The sequence below is a fragment of the Arvicanthis niloticus genome, chromosome 18 (assembly GCF_011762505.2).
Source record: "Arvicanthis niloticus isolate mArvNil1 chromosome 18, mArvNil1.pat.X, whole genome shotgun sequence".
NCBI lineage: Eukaryota > Metazoa > Chordata > Mammalia > Rodentia > Muridae > Arvicanthis > Arvicanthis niloticus.
The window spans coordinates 12,902,817-12,921,925 of record NC_047675.1 but is presented as its reverse complement, the minus strand read 5'-3'; the positions used below and the strand labels follow the sequence as shown (position 1 = coordinate 12,921,925).

Sequence of the window (19,109 nt, the reverse complement as noted above, 5' to 3'; positions counted from 1 at the left end):
AAACCCTTTGATCTACAATGGAGACCCATGTGCATGGTACAATAGGGGCACAACTGTTGTGGGAGTGACCAACCACCATCCGACTGGATTTAAGGCACATTCTATGAGATGGAACCCAGGCCTGACACTGCCCCAGTGGCTAAGAATCTGAGGCCAGACAGATCTTGGGCCAAGGGAAAAGCTATAAATAATGTTTTGCTAAAGGAATAGCAATAAAATGACTCCTAATGATATTGTTACACCCATAGATCACAGTGTTTCACTCAGCTGTCATCAGAGAAGCTTTCTCTTGCAGTAGAGGGGAGCTAATGCAGAGCCCAACAACTGGACAATGTGCAGAGACCTTGGAATGTGCAGTCCGAAATAGGACTCCTCTCCGCAAGGTTTGGGGAGCTATGCGAAAAAGGCAGAGACTGTAAGCGCCAGAGATGGATGGCACAAAGAATGTCTTACAGATACAAGACTGATAGACATAGAACACAGAGACATGGCAGCATGCACAGGGCCTGCACAGGTCCAAGGCAGATGGGGGTCCCAGTGTTGACAGGGACCATTTCAATTTGATAACCATAAAGAAAAAATTAAGTTTTTTCCAATAGTGTGTCACTGGGTTTATATAAACCACACTTAAAGCCAGTCCTCACGCCCAGCAGTAGATAGCCAACACAAATCAAACTCCATGTTGTTTTTTGTACATTTTTTTTGTCTCACATTGCTTTGTTCGTTTTATCTTACTGGAATTTTGTTTGTATATTAGTGGGATTTTTTTTTTTTGTTTTTGTTTTTTTTTTGTTTGTTTTTGTTTTGTTGTTGTTTTTTGGTTTTTCTCTGTGAGACAGGGTTTCTCTGTGTAGCCCTGGCTGTCCTGGAACTCACTCTGTAGACCAGGTTGGCCTCAAACTCAGAAATCTGCCTGCCTCTGCCTCCCAAGTGCTGGGATTAAAGGTGTGCGCCACCACCGCCCGGCTTGAGTTTGTGTTTTTATGGGCCTTGTGTATGTGCATGTGTCTTTGTTTCTTGTCCTTTTGTTTGTACTTTATTTGCCTGTTTTCTATAGAAAGATGGTATGGAGCTAGATGAGTGGGAAGGTGGGGAATATCTAGAAGACAAAAGGCAAAAGTGATCAGAATATATTGTATGAAAATCTATAAAGTCCCTTCCATAGTGTTAAAGGGTTTACTAAGGTTACATTTTTCTGTGTATGGATAGCTAAGAAATAAACTTCCATGGATTGTCTTATAATACGTGCTAATGTGTAATTCATTAAGTCAGGCCTCTGCATTATTTCTTCAGAGCAGATGTTTTACTATATAGCTTTCACGAACTAGATCTGACACTCCTCCCAGCTGTTCTAGGTAGCGGTGAGATCGTTCCTTTGTTTGTTTTGGAGACAGGGTTTCATGTATCCCACTCAGTATGTAGCTAAGGATAGCTCTGAACTTCCAATTCTTTTGGCTTCTCTTCCTAAGTGCTGGGATAACAGGGATGTACTATGCCTGGTTTTATGGTGTGATGGTAATCAAAACCCAGGGCTTCATGTTTGGCAGTAACCCTAGCAACTGAGCCACATCTATAGCCAAAGGAGTATCTTTTAATTCCCACTTTCTAGATGGAGCAAACAGAAGTTAATTTGTTCAAGTGGCAAAGTAGACAGGGTCTTAAACCCAGGAAGTCTGACTGAGTCTGTGTTCTAGGTAGTAGGGCTCAGTATACAGGAACATGGGCTTTTTCTTAATTTGAGTAGATACAGATTTTGGCCTAATAAAGATTCCTTAAAGCTGACAATCGCTACTCAAATGCATATAAAAATAACATTTATTGGGCTTGAGAGATAGTTCAGTGGTTAAGAGCACTGGGGTTTAATCCCAGCACCCACATGGCAGCACACACTGTCTGTAACTCTAGGTTCAGGGATCTGACATCCTCTTCTGGTTTCTACTGCACCAGACATACATGTAAGCAAAATACTCATACACATTAAAAAAAAATCTTTAAAAATAAATATTTATTAACTTAGGTTATATAACATTGATTTAGTGAAATAAAATTAAAAAACCACTAAAACAAATAAAATGTCTGAGATGTCTTTTAGCTTGAAATTTGCATTCTAGGTTTAGTCAGGAAACTTCCTTAAACTTAATACATAGAAGCAAAATGGTCCCAATTTCACCCCACCGGAGAGGACAGCTCTGAGTGCAGTGTCCATGTGAGGTACGAGCCTTCTCATACTGAGACACCCTCAGCATGCCTGGTGTACGGGTTAGAGAAGATCTCCACACTCTTCACCTCTCGGGCGCAGCACAGGACTGTAGTGGAACAGAAATCACTCTGCTGTGGCTGTTTGAGCTTTGGCAGCATTTTCCAAAATCTTCCTTTTCCATTCTTCATAATCTTGTGTCAGATCTTCATCTTTCGGTAGTTTATGTGGGGTTTCTACTTCTATTTCTGTCAGGGAAAGTGAGCAAATGTAATTTTAAACTTAAGTTTATAAATGGCTTAAAAGTAAAAATTGGAAAGCATTTACTTCAATTAAGGTAAGAGAGGAAGACCCTAGAGTGAAGTGCAGCAGGGCAGCTCTCACTTTTCTCTCCTATCCTCTAAGCAGTCTAAGGCATCAAACAAGTGTGTGCTTCAAGGAATCCCATCACATGACGACATAGGTGCTAACATTAGTTATATTTTACAGATTAGGAAAATGAAGCTTAGAAATTATGTCACCTTTTCAAATGTACACAGCCAGTAGATAGTGTTAAACAATTAGCCATTAGTATCGGATTGTCTTTGTAGCTAGAGTTTCTATGTAAGTAACTAGAACTTAATTTGGAAATATATTTTTAGAGAAAAAAAAAAGCAGCCAATCACAAAAGCCACTTTTCTGGATATCCAAACAGGGACCTCACACTAGTCAGCCTTAAATACAGCAGGCGAGCAGTGTGACTCCGCTGGGTGTCCTCTAGCTCCTCTTAGGTTTACTCTATTAGGACTCGCCGCTTCACCCTCGGGTAGAGTTCTCTGAGCCAATTTTGGGTTTGAAGCTGTCCAATTTATGAGTCAGTCTCAGCTTGAATTGTTTAATTTGCCAGGCAGTGGTGGCACACGCCTTTAATCCCAGCACTTGGGAGGCAGAGGCAGGCGGATTTCTGAGTTCGAGGTCAGCCTGGTCTACAGAGTGAGTTCCAGGGCTACACAGAGAAACCCTGTCTCGAAAAACCAAAAAAAAAAAAAAAAAAAAAAAAAAAGAATTGTTTAATTTGCCTAAAGATTTAATATGGGTAAAGCAGATTATGAACCCAGGCACAGTAGTTTAGCTACCAACATTCACACTTGTTTTTTTTGACAAGTTCTCACTGTATGGCTCTGACTGGTCTAGAACATGCTTTGTATACCAGGTTGGCCTAGAACTCAAGAGATCAGCCTGGCTCTGCCTCTGAGTGCTGGGATTAAAGACATGTCATGCTGTACCAGATATATTTCTAAAAATTAGAACTTTTTATATTCTTTGGCCACCTCAAGTACATTTTTACTCACATTTCTGTTGTTGTTGCTATGAGATGGTATCACCTGTAGCCCATGCTGGCCTGGAATTCACTATGTAGATCAAGCTGGCCTTCAATCTACAGCAATTCTCTTGTGTCTATCTTCTAAGCACTTAGAAATAATTACAGGTATGTAAATCATGTCTGGCTTGAAAAATAGGTCTTACCAAGTAACTAGTGGTCAGGTTTTTCTCTAAGTGCTAGCTCTTGTCATGTAAACTGTTGGGATCATCACAGGATTGCTCAGTGCATAAATCATACTGCATCAATTTCAACACCAAGACAGCTAGTGTGCCCTACCTTTTGCTGGTGGTTCAAGCTCTGGCTTCTTTTTCTTCAGTGCTGGACTAAACACTGCCTTTTTTTTCTTCAGTGCTGGACTAGCTATATCTGCAGAGTCTCCTTTTAGAAAAAGAAAAGGTGTTTTCAAGGTTAATTTTTCTATTCAATTGTATATTTGGTCATCTAAGTCCTCAGCTGGATGACAGAAACTCAGTACCCAGAGGAGCAAAACCAGATGAAGGCAAGGCAGATAATCTTGCTCCTCTCCTTCTGGCTGTTTCTTTTGTTAGACATGAGAATCACTTCAATCCTAGCCAGTACACAGATACTGGCATTTAACACTGGAGCTTCTTTCTTTTGAGACAGGGTCTCACAGTGTAGCCCTGGCTGACCTGGAACTCACTCTGTAGACCAGGCTGGCTTGAACACAGAGATCTGCCTGCCTCTGCCTCCCATGTGCTGGGATAACAGGTGTAAACCACCATGTCTAGCTGATACTGATGTTTCTTAAGGAATCTATTTTCTTGGCATAGATTTGTAGAGTCATATTTTTTAAAAGTACTGTACTAGCTGGTTTTGTGTATCAATTTGACACAAGCTGGAATTACCACTGAGAAAGGAGCCTCCTTTGAGGAAATGCCTCCATGAGATCCAGTTGTAAGGCATTTTCTCAAATAGTGATCAAGGTGGGGAGGGCTCATTGTGGATGGTGCCATCCCTGGGCTGGTAGTCTTGGGTTCTTTAAGAAAACAAGCTGAGCAAACTAGGGGAAACAAGCCAGTAACATCCCTCCATGGCCTCTGTATCAGCTCCTGCTTCCTGACCTGCTTGAGAGTTCCAGTCCTGACTTCCTTTGGTGACAAAGAGCAGTGTGGAACTGTAAGCTCAATAAACCCTTTCCTCCCCAACTTGCTTCTTGGTCATGATGGTTTGTGCAGGAATAAAAACCCCGACTAAGACAGGTACTAACCCACTTTATTCGCAGAACAGACATATGTTAATTATCTCACTAAAAGATTCATGAAATCAGCATTTTCAACCACAGAATACTCACTGTTAATCTGCTGCCCAATCTTTTCTAACTGGTTACACAGCCGATCAAATATTGGTTTTTTCACACCAGATGTAGTTATCATTTTGGTTTTATCCACCTTTATCTTTAGAATTCTAAAAAACAATTTCATAAATTTGCTTTTTTTCAATATCACCAGTTTTCTGGGCAAGTAAAATAGATTACAAACTTATTATCCTCTGCCCACGCTTTACTAAATAAAATTCTCTAGCCGTCTAAATTTTCCTTTTTTCCAAATGTCATTAGCTAGAAGCTTGCAAATTTGCTCTCTTAAGTGCTTTAGCTTCTTATTAAACTGAGAGCTAAAGTGCATCTGCTCAGCCATAAATGGGGCAAATAAAGACATCTGTTATAGAGTTTCATGCCTCTCAGATGTTACCAATTTGCAGAACGGACTCAGTATCTTTTTAAGTGTTCAACCCACTCCGAGAACGTGTCTATTTATACAGCAGTGTCATATCTCTTTATCCCACTCCTAAAGCTCAAATCCTGCTCATATTCCTCTACAGCAAGCAATTAAAAAACAAAACAAAACAACTGGGGCTAGAGAGATGGCTCAGTGGTTAAGAGTTTGTGCTACTCTTTAGGAGGGCCTGAGTTCAATTCCAACTCCCATATAGTAGTTCACAACCACTTGTAACTCCAGTTCTAGGGGAGTCAATGCCCTCCTCTTTTTGCCTCCACAGGCAGCACACAAATGGAACACTGAAAGGCATGCAGGCAAAACACACACACACACACACACACACACACACACACACACACACACACACCACACACCCAAGACAGTCAACCACTTCGTGTTCAGTTTAATATGGTTCCAAAACTGGTAAACATCAATTACTTTCCTTTTTTTGTACACACACATACCTTTGTTGAATTAAAAGAATTTTATCTATGAATGACAATCAGTTCTAGGTATGTTGATAAAAGCGCCAAATACAACAGAATGACTGAAAAGCGAGATATATTCTTTAACAGACTACATGATTTTTCTGTAGAAAGTTTTCTTGAAAGTAAAATAACACTACTTCAAAGATATAAAAAATTAGTATTTCATGGAATAATTCAGTATGTATACTAATAACTACGTATTCTGATGATTTAAATGTAAGAATTTATTTTAGAAATGTTTTATACTAAAATGAACAGTTGTAGGCAGTTCTTTTTAAGCAATATGCCTGGAAAATCAAACATGATCACTGTCCTGACAGATTTATAACTTATACTTACTAAAAGTAGGGTCTGAAATGAGAATACCTTGTTTTCAGACATGGTTGCCACTTGGCAAGTAAACTTCTTGCAACACTAGTTCTAAGTTGGCAGCTATATTATCAGCCAACCCAAGATTCTCATCACCAAACCATAGTGTTACAGTGTTATAGCGCAAAATGTGCTGAGCTGAAGAAAATGAAATTACAAGTATTGTTTGGAGATAAAAAGCTCACATATTGGCAACATTTCCCAATGGTAAAAGAACACTTAAGACTAGCTGGGTGTTGAGTCACACACGTTTGAAATCTCAGCATTTGGGAGTCTGAAGCAGGAAGATCATCTTGAGTTTAAGGCTGGCTTATGATACATGGTGACTTCCAGGCCAGCATGCTCTACACAGCAAACCTCTCTCAAGGAAACAAACAAACAAGCAACCCACCACAATAGAACAATGCCCAGGAACTCTTACTTGCATGCTGAAAGCAGTGCAGCAGTGGTGAACAGCGGCCTGGACAAGTCAAGGTCTGTTCGCTGTGCTTCTGGAAGACTCGACTCATAGCTAGGAAACAGCAATGTTTGTGAAATCATTTTATCAGGAAAATATTTTAAAGGGACTGAAAATGCAATAAAACAATTAACAAAACAAAACAAAACCTGGTCTCCAACTTGAATTGTCCTGATGTATTGTTAGCATTTGTTTGCTGACTGTACTGTTAACAACTTTTTTTTAGTATTTATTTAGGAACTGGAGAGATGGTTCAGCAGTTAAGAACACTTGTTGCTCTTACAGACCACCTGGGCTCAGTTCCCAGCATCCACACAGTAGCTTACACCCATTCACAACTCCAGTCCACAGGACCTGATGCCCTCTACTGACCTGAGAGTACCAGGCACACATGTGGTCATATACAAACATGCAGGCACACACTTATACACAGAATAGATAGTTGTAAAATTATACCTACCTTTCCAATATCTCTGCAGCCAAGTTCACTGCTTCTGTACAGCTGAACTGTACAGCTAGGTCTCTTATTCCAATATTTGAATTTAATCCCAGCAAACACTCAAAAGATTTAAGACAGCTCTGATACATCTTCTTGTTCAAACCAGAGAGTTTAATTAAATATGCCTTTGAAAGGAAACACACATACAAATTTTAAATTCAGTATTATTTTTCTTACTTATTAAGAGGTATATTAGTTATGTTTTTGGTTTTGAGCCTAGCCTTTAATGGCTGAGCCACATCTCCAGTCTGTGGTATTAATTATATACTAATTTTAACCCAAAATTTATCAATCACTCTAAGCAGGCTATCTTAAAGAATTCATATTATAGAAGGGTACAATCATGCATACTTACAAATAATTTAAAAATAATTAAACAGTATAGCTTGTCTCAGCTGCACAAGACAAATTAAGGAAAATTAAGGAAAATATTGGGTGTAGGGTGAGGAAGGTGTATATCTGGAAGAAAGGGGGGAAGAACGGGATAGCCACCATTGTAGGGAACCAGGTCTATCTGGGGAACCTCAGAGAGCTTTATAAAAGATATACAACAAAGCAGTCACGTTAGGACAGAAAGGAACGCGCGGCAGGGTATCCCCAGGTGGAAAGTGTTGCATTTGCAAAACTAAGTCACTGACTGAATATCAATGCTTGAGGTCAGGGTGAAAGAGACTGATGAGTTAGATAGCAACAGAGAAGTTCACAGAGCTTTAATAAATAAATATATCCATTATGACACAAGTACTATGTACATCTATTACATAAAGAAAATAGATATCTTCTTTAGTCAGAATAATAATCCAGTAAAAGACAATTTTTTTATCTTTATTTGATGGATGAACAAACTGGCAGCACATGGATCTTGTAAATAATAAAGGCATTTGGTTTCTACACGTAACTCTTTCTGACTGTAATTTTAAAACATTAAGGATTTTGACAAGGGCCTGGTCCAACTGTGAGAGTTAATCTCAACTGCTGATTTGATGAGATCTAGAATCACTTGGAAGAAGGGCCTCTGGGCATGCCTATGGGAGGTGGAAGCCCTCTGTGGGGGGCATGGTCTCCTGCAATGGGTTCCTGCATGTACAAAAAAGGGAGAAACTGAACTGGATACAAAGACTCATCGATTTCTGCTTCCTGACTGGAAATGTCATGTAGATTTTTCAGGTTCTGTGCACCCTTGAACTTGATTAACAAACTCTCTCCTGCGAACTGCATTTATCAGGGTAATTTATCAGAGCACCATGAAAGGAAACAGAGCAGACACCAAGAAGATTAAAATGAAACAAAGATGCTCCAGTGTCACATCAGCTCGTTCAGATGTCCTATGGAGCCAACTTACTCTATCCAAGGGGCACTTCCTCCAGGAGGCCGCGAGGTCCAGGCATATAACAGCATTGCTGGTTTCTGAGCTATGTGCAGACAGGCTGACACATTTCACCTTAGACAGCCGCAGGTATTCCTCTGCTTTCCTGGTGATAAAGGCAATATGGTCACTAAAACTGTTCTAGAACTTTGCCAGCACTTAGGCAAAGAACTGAATTCATTTGGGGCCCAGAATGCACATCCTTTGGAGAGGGGGAAGTTCTTCAGATAGAACCAAAATGACTCCAGACTTAGTGCTTTCAAAAAAAAAAAAAAAAAAAAAAAAAAAAAAAAATTCAGGTCTCCCCAAACGACCTCTTTCCTTCTAACACTACTTCAACAAGTATAAAGAGTTGGAGCAGGCAGATTAGAGTAAATCAAATTCTCTTTCTTTCTCTCAATGACTGGTTGACTCTCACTTTTGAGAACAGTTCTGGGTCCCATCCTGTTCCTGGCCTGTAGCCCTGGGAATGGGCCTATGAACTTTCTACACACTTGCCTGCTGTACCTTTGCTTCCTAAGACAGATCCTACAATGATCCTCCCAATCTCAAGGGCTTTGGACAACCGAAGCTGTTTGGGCCACTTTTGCTATATTTTTCTCGTGCGTGGCACTATCTAATAAGTCAGCCCCCAAAGCCACTGCGCCTTTTCTTGAATTCTTACGCCCTGCTCATCACTCAGCTCGTCATCCTGTACCATATTCTAGTGATTTCTTCAGGGTCTGCCCCGCATGCCTGGCTCATCCCTGTAAACAGATTATCGAACCCGAGGGAATGACAAGGGGTCCTCCCCGACTTTTCCAACCGCGGTGCGTCCCAGAGCTAGAGGGCTCCAAGGACGACTACAAACGTCCTCTCAAACCATCTTCTACAAGCCAACAACAAAGTTTTTCTTGATGTTGGGCCCGAGTCTCGCTCAGACCAGTGTGCGGTCGGTCATTCCCTTATCGCCAGTGCCCTCCGGCGCTAACCTGGGAGGACCCAGAGGCCCAGTCAGGGACGTCTCCCCGCACGCACGGCCACACTCACCTCAGTACACTCGGTTCTGCAAGGCCGAGGCGCGGGGCGAGGCGTCGTACCAGCTCCGACTCCATGGCTGGAAGAAAAGCGCGCCGAAAGAAATGCGCGCGCAGACTGTCAGAGGGTTAAGACCCACCCCCGGCGCGTCCAGATTGGTTGCGACAAGAAGTTGCGACCGTCCCACAAACCAATCCTGGTCTTGCTTCTACGCATGTGCAGACGATGATGCGCCGGCTCAGGCGAAGTGGACGCGCACAAGGTTCTATAGCTGCCCTTTCTCTGCCGAGGATCCTCTTAACTGAGGCTTCCCTTCCAGCTGTCCATCGCTCACTGCTGCGCTGTACTATTCTCGCCTCGCCTAGTCCACTACACACCGACATCTGCCTTTTCTCCCCAAACCTCGCGAGACTTTAACCGGACCAATCAAAAAGCCGCTACCGGTCAAGGGCGGGGCTAGAGAGGGCGGGGCTCGGAAGGCTCAGTCACCTGACGGCGGGCGGCTCCGGCGGAGTAGGCGCTGCTGCTTGTGGGTCCCCGTAGTCGCCATGGTGAGTGAGGGAAAGCGGTGGTCCTGGGTTGCTCGGGTCACAGTCCACGCATCCCTCCCACGGACAGGAGCCTTGCGGGCGGAGTAGGGGCCCTGCATTTCGACGGAGGCCGGTCCTGTCCAGGCTGGGCCTGCGGGATAGGGCACGGGCTGAGGAAGGCCGCGGTGGGCTGCGGTGGGTTGCGGTGGGCGGTGGCGCCGGATTTGGTCTTTGCCCCGAGACCAGGGAGCATCCCTTAGGGGTGTCTCGGGCTGCAGGTTCTGGGTGTCGGTGGAGGCCGGCGTCAGCCTCTCGTGTGGCATGGCCACCTTCGCTCTGGGAGTCGGGAGTCCCGGGTCTGTGCGGAGTTGGGACCGTGAGCGGCGTCCGAGCTTCTGGGCTGGCGCTGTAGCTGGGTCGCGCCCGCTTGGTGCATTTCCACCTTTGTGCTCAGCTGTGCTCGGGGCCCCACGCCTTTTCCCTGCTGCAAGTATCTTCCCGTGGGGCCGCAGTGGTTCCCCGGCCTTCCGTGGCCGCATAGCCCCCTTCATCCTGCAGCGTCTGTCAGCGAATTCTCGGGACCTGCTCACGTGAGTTTCCCGAAGGTGAAACGCGTGCTTTTCTTTCCCTGAACCCAACCATCACATAGGAGACAGGCCTTCCTTTCGCATTTGTTCACTGACGATTCTAGCTCACTTGCTGGAAGCAGTCATTCAGAGGTTTCTCCGCGATGATAGCAGCATGTCGGGGCGCTTTGTGGCCTTGTAAACAGGAACTTCCTCAGAATTCGAAACCTGTATTTTCTACAGGGCAAGTTGTCACTTACATCATACTAGCATTTGCTGTAACATGCATTGAACAGATAGTGGTTTTGGATATTGGTGTGCTGGTTGACCGTTTTAATGATGTCAGTATTCATTCTTTGTATTCATGATTCTATGTGCCACTGCACATACTTCACTTTAAGTGTGTTAATAGGAGAAAACAGCATTAAATCTTTTTGTTATTGATTTTTTTTTTTCCTTGCGTGGAGGTTTGAGATGATCTTACTAGACTCTGATCAGCTTGGTATTTATGGTCATCTTTGGTTCCAGCTGGATGAGTTCTGAGCTTTTGTTGGAATAATTTGATAAGTCTTTGATGTATACTACTTTAATATATAGCCATGCAAGATGGTTTTTTTGTTCCCCTCAGAACTTGCACAGTTGGGATTTGGCACATGACTTGTGTGAAGTTTAATTTTAGAATTTGTTTTTTGACACATACTGGTTGACATATTGTTTTATAATACAAAGCATTTGAAGATACACTTTAAACTTATTTATGTGCTGGGTGAACCAGATAGGTGCACAGTTTATCCTGTAAATTTTATTGGAAAACGGAACCTCAGTATCGGTTCTGTCATAGGTAGTTGTTAGATTTGAGGTAGGTAGTCAGCCTTAAGTCTCACTTTTGCATCTGGAAGTAACTGTTGATCTCATTGGTTACTGTACTCCTAAAAATCCAGAGTCCAGTTCAACTAATCAAACATCTGGTGTACTTTCAATTTTATAGAATGTTCTAGACACTGGGTAGAAATAAATGGTGGAGGTGTGCTTTTGAAACATACTGCTGTACAGTTATTTGGGTTTGTGGTGGGGAACAGTTGTGTCAGGAGCTTGGAAAAGACTTTGGAGGTGATGCAAACAGATTCTGAGGAGAATGGGCAGAAATTCTCCATAAAGAGAAGAAAGAATTTTGCTATTTAATGTTCATGGTATGCTCCATCATAGGATTTCTGGGTTATTGCTAAGTTAGTGTGTGTATGGGATCCAAACTGTTTACGTTTTCTTTTTGCAGTCTTGGGGATTGAACCCAAAGCCTTCAGCCTGCTAGACACAAACTCCCCAGCCCAAATTATTTTAAAGTTCTTGTTTTCTTCTTATCCTCGGTTTTTCTTGAAGTATTAATTTGTGCTTTCGCATCAGGTTTAAATACCATATTCAGCAACACTGATGATTCTGTTTATTTTCTAATTTATGTTGTATTGTCATATTACATATGTAGCTTATAAGTGGGAAAATTAACCAACAAACAGGTTCCTACAACCAGTAGAGGTAAATGCTCTCAAACCGGATATAGTAATAACTAACGTTTATGGAGAGTTCATTACTAAGTACTATGCACATTCAGAACTTTGTGTGCTATTTTATTTTTCTAGTCTATACCAAAAATCTGTGATTGCTTATAGCTCATTTTATAGTTTATTTGCACACAGTAGCCAGAGCTGGAAACAATCTATATGTCTATATCAAGTGAATCAGTAAATGTGTATATACATATATATGTATGGCCACCTTCGCTCTGAGAGTTGGAGTACTGGGTCTGTGCGGAGTTAGGACAGTGAGGAGCGTCCGAGCTTCTGAGCTGGTGCTGTAGCTGGGTATATGTATATATACATGTATATACAAACACAGACACTGGACTATTACACAGTCTTTAAAAAGAGAGAAATTCTGACTAACACTTTTATACAGATGAACCTTGGACATAACCCTAAAAATGCCAGACACAAAAGGAAAAATGCTGTGTAATTCTATGTATATAAGGTACTTACATTAATAATACTTAGAGAAAAAGGTAGAATTGCTTAGCTGAGGGACATTAGAGGTGTATGCTAATATTTCTCCTATATAAACTAACGTTTCTTTAAAGATACTTGTTTTTTAAATTTATTTACACTTAAAATATGCATTTTCATTAAAAAATTTTTAATTATGTGTATGTGTTCATTTGTATGGGCCTGTGAATGCAGGTTCCTGTGGAGGCCAGTGGTGTTGGATTCTCTGGAGCTGAAGTTATGGTTGGGTTTGACCCACCCACTGTGTGGGTGCTAAGAATTGAGCTCAGGTCTTCTGCAGGAGCACTGAGTGCTCTTAATTACTGGGCTATTCCTTCAGTCCTTTATTATTTTTGAAAAGAAATAGTTGTGGGAAAACTCATCTTCCTAGATTATTAGCAAAACAGCACAGGGAAGCACATGGCATCACTTGTTACTCACTTTTTTTCTTTATCTAAAGTGAAGCCAAGACAAAGCTTTTAATTTTTATGAACCATTGTATTTCAGAAGTGGGTTGCTGTTGTTGTTTAATCATAGTGAAATATTTTAATTGTCTTAGATATCCTTATGTAGAGAGGTACTTTTCCTCTAGTTAGTCTTAAATTTTTTTTAATGAAATTTATGTAAAATGAACAGGCCAGTGGGTTTTGATACATTACCTTTTGTTCCAAAATATTTTCATTACCTCAAAAGAAAATTCTTTAGTCATTAATCAGTGGTTTGCCCACCATTCCTTTTCTAAATTAGTAAATCTGTGGATGATTTATCTGTTTAAGACATTTCATATAAATGGAGTCTTTCAGCATGCATTTGTGTCAGACTTCTTTCATTTTGTGTAATGTTTTTAGGTTTATTTTTATAATATGAGTGTTTTAATACTAGAGAGCTTTTTATGGCTTTAACAACAGTCTGTTGTGTGTATATACTGCTTATCCATTAATTTGCTGGTTAGTTTTCCTTTTAATCAAATATATGTTCAGAAAGGTCTAGAATCAGCCTGTCTGTGAAGTGAACATTTATGAAGTACACATTGTGTATACTGGATCTCCAACACATGATTATTTATAATTACATTGTTAGGCATGCTGTAGTAGTAATGTTAACATGGTGTTATTTAACATGAAATATGGGTTAATTTTCCTTGACAAGGAGAATGAGTTCATTTTATAAGCAGAGTTCTGCTGATGGCATAGAAGAGTAGATTTACTTTGTTTTTAGCTGTTTATCTGTGTATTTAAAATAGTAGGTATTTGAGGAAACTATCTTTACTTTTTTCTGTTATAAGTCATTAACAATTCTAGCTGTTTTATTTCCAAGTTGTTTAGGTTTTGTTGCAATGGAGGGGGCTGTGTTTTTATAAATTAATTTTTTTGCTGTAAAGTAGACCAAAATGTAGGTGAATGTAGTTGAGAGGGAGAGAGAAGTTCTTAAAAATTTGAATTTATACTATAATTATTATAAGAAAAAGTTTGGCTTTACAGCTATGTTCCAATTGGATGTACAGCATATTAGCAGAACGTAACTATAAACTACCACCACAGGTTTCTTTGATGCCAGATACTTTTTATTTTTTGGTAATTTTTAGACAGGGTCTCACTAGGAAGTTCTTGCTGTTCTGGTATTCATTATGTAGACCAGGCTGGCCTTGAACTTAAAGAAATGTGCCTACTTCCATCTCCCACGTGCTGGAATTAAAGGCATGCTGGACTGAGGCCAGAATTTTTGAATCAGTCAAAAATTGATAAATTCGTTTGAGATACGAAGCTAGAATGAGCCTTATGTGAAAGCTTTGGAAAAGGACTATCACTAAAACTACGGAAATTAAAAAAAAAATTCTTTTTGACAGGAGAAAGTGCTTATGAGCCACTAATGAAAGTATTTTTAAAATCTTCATTTTAGCCTACAACACAGCAGTCACCCCAGGATGAGCAGGAAAAACTCTTGGATGAAGCCATCCAGGCTGTGAAGGTTCAATCATTCCAGATGAAAAGATGCCTGGTAAGAATGAAAATGTGAAAGATACAGTTGTATACTGTAAATTCCTAAGCAAGCACCACCAGTTGTAAAATTATGTAGCATCTCTGCTTTTAGTCAGTCTAGTCACCACCAGCAACTGTCTCAACTTCATCTGTGGTTAGCGCTGTAGATACTTATGGACAAAGAGCCCTGCTTCCTCCTAATTTTGTGTCTGTTCAGTGACTTCAGTTATACATTGGCATATTAGCATCTAATTTAAGTATCTGAGCCTGTGTGGTTTATACCTTAGACCCGAGGAGAACTTAATATAGAATAGATGTTCAGTAAATACTTAATGAACAAATGGATTTGAATGCCTCAATTTGAATTCAGCTAAGTTTATTTCACCTGAATATTCTGAGAACTTTTGAATATGCACTTTTATTATAGGAACTAGCTTTAAAACTATACTTAAAGATACATATGGTCAATACCTCTGGAGGCAAAAGTAAGAGGACCATGAACTTGAAGCCAGCTCTGGTTTATGTGGTGAGACCCTTAAAACACAAAAACAAAAATTACGTATATACTTGTTTATATGTTTTTATAGTCTAAAGGTTGGAATAATCTTCATAAGTACTATATTATATTCTGTTATATTCTGTGTGTTAAAGTTTAAAGAATTGAACCAAATAGGAAGACACTTTAAGTTGCTGAAGTAATGATGGTACTTTGTAAAGTGTCTTACATTTTCCATGTATGTATATGGTATATGTGTGTGTGTGTTTGTGCATGTGTATGGATGGAGTCTAGGGGTTGATTAATATCGGATGTTTTCTTTCAGTTGCTCTTGATCTCATTAACAATTTCAATTTCATATGTATATATATTGAGTATGAATGAGGGGTTATGTCCCAGAACACAAGCAGCTATGGCATACTCTCTCCCAGGACCCATTAAAAGCCTGTAGTCCCTCAGTGAGCAATGGAACCTTATGAGCTCTTCCCCCATACAGGGTCAAACAGTGACAGTTTCAATACTGTACAGCTATCCATAGCTGCAGAGAGTGCAGTGGCCATATCAGGTTCAGAAGACATTTCACAGCATTCCTTCCCAACTTCTGGCTCCTACATTCTTTTCACCCTCTTCTGAGACAGTCCATGATCCTAGGGGACAGGGTGAAGCACTCTATAGGCACATTGGCCAGTTGTGAGTCTCTGTATTAGCCTCCCTCTACCTTTAAAACAAGTGTCACTGATGAAGGTAGAGAGCTGTACTAATCTGTAATTGTAATTATAAGCATGTAGAAGGCAGTTTGTTACTGTTTTGCAAAACAGTAGTAGTAGGTTTCCCCAAGAGCCTTGGCCCTTTCACCTTGATTATTTATTTTTTAGACTTACTATTTTATGTGTATGAGTGTTAACTGCCTGCATGTATATATGTACCTATGTATACCTGGTGCTGGTGAAGGTGATGCACTGAAACTAGAGTTAATGGATGGTTGTGAGCTACCATGTAGGTGCTGGGAGTTGAACCCAGGTCTGGTACAAGAGCAACAAATACTTTTAACAGCTCCAGTCATGAGTTGTTGAGGTTTATAGTACTGTGAAGAGGGCCTTAAATCCAATTAAGAAGTGTTTGGTTACTTCTATAACAATGACTATTGTACCAATGGACACAAATTGCCAGGCCGATTATTATTGTACCATCAGTGATTCCCATCTGGATATTGATGACTTTCTTCCTGTAGTGTCATACCTTCTGGCATTATTAGCCCTTTGAGAGGAAGCTTTTTGATCAGTTAATGTAGGACCCGGGTCCTGGAGGGTGTCCCACGACAGTCTCCTGGCTGGGGGCAGGGCACGAGCAGGGAGGGGAGATTGCCTTCCCCTGCCTTCCATCACTGACCAGTCTCCTCCAGGTGTCGCCCCTGCTTCTCCCCGCTGAGCCGGTCCAGGCTCAGCTAGGCCAATAAGGAGCCGACTAGCTGACAAGGAGGCAGCCCGGGCAGTCCAGGCAGGCTCTGAGGAGAGCCAGCGGGATGCCAAGCGTTACAGCTCTTTGTTAAGCCAGGGAGGTGTCGGCTAGGTAGCAGGGAAGGGCGGGGTGGGTCAACGATGGAAGGTCTCGGACACCTGGATGGTTCTTGTGTGCGCTTTACTTCTCAATTAAGCTCAATATATACAGTTTGGGGTGGGTGAAGGTTTTAGCAGCAGGTAACCTCATTGGCTTAGTCTGAGGTTTTGGGGATGCCTCATATGCATGTGAGGAGAGCCTAGGGCACCATTCCTACGTGACCCAATGGTCGTAGACCTCTCAACCTCAGAGGGAGGGGCTGTGAAGCTGTGAAGGGCGGAAGCTGAGAGAGCCAGGGGGCCAGGAACAGAGCTGAACGGCCTACCGTCCCTGAAGGGTCCCCGGGGTTCGAAGCTCGTTCAACCAGACACCTGGTTGCCTCTCAGCTCAGTGCCCTACAAGTTAATAGTTTGATTTTCCCAAGTACTGCAACTGGAGTATGTGCTCTTTTCAGCACTAGGATCCTATCATCAAGTTCTGGTGGGGAAAACATGAGTAGTAGCAATAGCCTGTATTGTTTGGGGGGCTTCTGGGACCTTGTTGACCAACACTCATAGAGAGATATCCTATACCTGGCTTAAGACTTTTTGTTTAGTAACCTATGGTTTCTGAAAGGACTATTATCTCCCTGTGTAGGGTACCTCAGTTAAACTATAGGAATTACATATTCTTAAGTAAGCTTGAAGTAATGAGTTACCATATAGCTTCTTCATACATCCTTAGTGTTAGCTATCCTACTTTCTCCTCCACCCTTCCCTCTTGTCTCATCCCTTTCCTTATGTAAATCTTTCCTACCCCTCTCACTCTTTTCCCACTTCCATACCACTTTGTTCTCCTGTACCCTTTTCCTTAAGGCCTTTCTACCTTCCGCCTCCTCAGTACCCCACTACTACCCTAAAGCCCCTTTCTAGTTTCTTAGTCTCTACAGGTATTCCTAGTTTAATGCATACAAAGATTGAAAGCAAAGATGCACATATGAGAAAGAACATGGCAATGTTTTTGTCTTTCTGGATATTTGTTACCTTATTCAGCATGATTTATTTTTTTCCAGTCCCATCTATTTACCTGTAAACTTCATCTTTCTTTACAGCCAAGTAAAAGTCAGTTGTGCTTATATGTGCCATGTTTTCTTTATCCACTCATCAGAAGTAAAATAGAACTAAGTGGAGACCAGCTTTGGCAAGAGTCTCAACAAGTTCCTTGACCTTACTCCGTTACCTGGTGTCGGGGCTAAAGTTCTAGGGCCTGTCCATGTCTTATTATATTTTGTATGTGTGAATATTTTTCCTACATGTGTATCTCAGTGGTATGTGTACTTGGAACCCTTAGAGGCCAGAAGAGGTTGTCAGATCACCTAGGACTGGAGTTACAGATATCTATGAGCTGCCATGTAGGCACTGGGAATTGAACCTGGGTCCTCTGGAAGAGCAGCAAGTGCTCTTAACTTCTGAACCATCTTTCTAGCCCCTTGTTCCCTCCTTGACCTCAGAGTGCCACTGGCAGTGGTTCCCAAGCCTCCATACATTTTCTGATCTCAGAATGCAACCAGTAATGGGAAACTACGTCTTGGTGCCTTCTGTGACCTTAAATCATGACTGGCAGTGAGTTCCTAAGTCTTTGCCTACTACTTGGCTTCAATAGTGACAGCTGCAGGGTCTCTTAACTTCTGATTTTCCTCCCTGATCTTGGAGTGTGAGTGACAATAGCAGGGTCCTAAACACCAGTGGTCCTTCCTTACCTCTCTTTCCATCTTATTTCTGAGATGGCATCTCTAATCTCTTGAGTCCACTGAATAGGCTAGACTACCTGTGAGCCCCAGGGATCTGCTGTCTTCCTCCTTAGTGCTTGGATGACAGATGTGTGCTGCAGTGCCCAGTTGTTTGACCTGGGTGGTGGGGATTCACATTCAGACCCATACACAGGAAGCACTTTACTCATGAGCCATCTCCTTAGTCCATTTTCTTAACATTTTCTGAAGTTTAATATTCTCTTTTGCCTTATTGTTTTGATTTTCTTATCAATGAAATTGGAAAGAAAAGTAAATGTCATATAATAGAAAATGGGTTTTCTCTTGTTTGTTTCTCTTTCTGAGCATGAGAAATGTTTCTTACTGTGTCTCAATTCTATCTCTATGAGTGAAGTGGTGCATATGGTGGTTATGAAACCTTGAAGAACACGAGGAAAGACTTACATGGATAATTACTGCACAAGCTGCAAAGAGCCTGAAGTTCGGGACAAAGCCATTGTTAAGATAGTTATCTTGCATTAGCATGCCTACTTTCTTGACTGCAGGTCAAATGTGGACTTTTGGAAGTAGTTTCCTTGTTTATAGAGGTTGAAAAGTTTGAAGTTACTCAATGAAACATGCTATCTTAGTTATGGAAGCCTTGCAAGCTTTATTTAAAGCCCTGGTGAGGAGGTAGGCTTTTTTTTTTTTTTTTTTTTTTTTAAGATTT

At 41.3% G+C, this 19,109-nt stretch overlaps 2 protein-coding genes across 3 annotated transcripts in view; one reads left to right on the top strand and one right to left on the bottom strand.

Annotated features, from left to right (window-relative positions):
* Window positions 1-1,988: 1,988 nt before the first annotated feature.
* Orc6 (origin recognition complex subunit 6) lies at window positions 1,989-9,753 on the bottom strand. 2 transcript variants are annotated; one of them, XM_034522435.2, is made up of 7 exons: window positions 9,505-9,753; window positions 8,452-8,581; window positions 7,071-7,234; window positions 6,575-6,664; window positions 4,873-4,985; window positions 3,837-3,938; window positions 1,989-2,445 (listed from the first exon to the last, which is right to left on the bottom strand). In XM_034522435.2, exons 1-7 carry the CDS (start codon window positions 9,567-9,569, stop codon window positions 2,324-2,326), a joined length of 786 nt encoding a protein of 261 aa, XP_034378326.1. In that variant the 5' UTR covers window positions 9,570-9,753; the 3' UTR covers window positions 1,989-2,323. The 2 variants fall into 2 exon arrangements, with proteins under 2 accessions (XP_034378326.1, XP_076771663.1); XM_076915548.1 differs by having other exon boundaries at window positions 2,183-2,445; window positions 3,837-3,935; window positions 9,505-9,696.
* Window positions 9,754-9,842: 89 nt separating this feature from the next.
* The window catches only part of Vps35 (VPS35 retromer complex component), a 35,959-nt gene continuing 26,692 nt past the window's right edge, over window positions 9,843-19,109 (top strand). Inside the window, exons 1-2 of the mRNA XM_034522434.2 lie at window positions 9,843-10,043; window positions 14,521-14,619. Of these exons, the coding sequence (XP_034378325.1) occupies window positions 10,041-10,043; window positions 14,521-14,619 (102 nt within the window). The 5' untranslated portion in view covers window positions 9,843-10,040. The remainder of the gene's footprint in view (window positions 10,044-14,520; window positions 14,620-19,109) is intronic.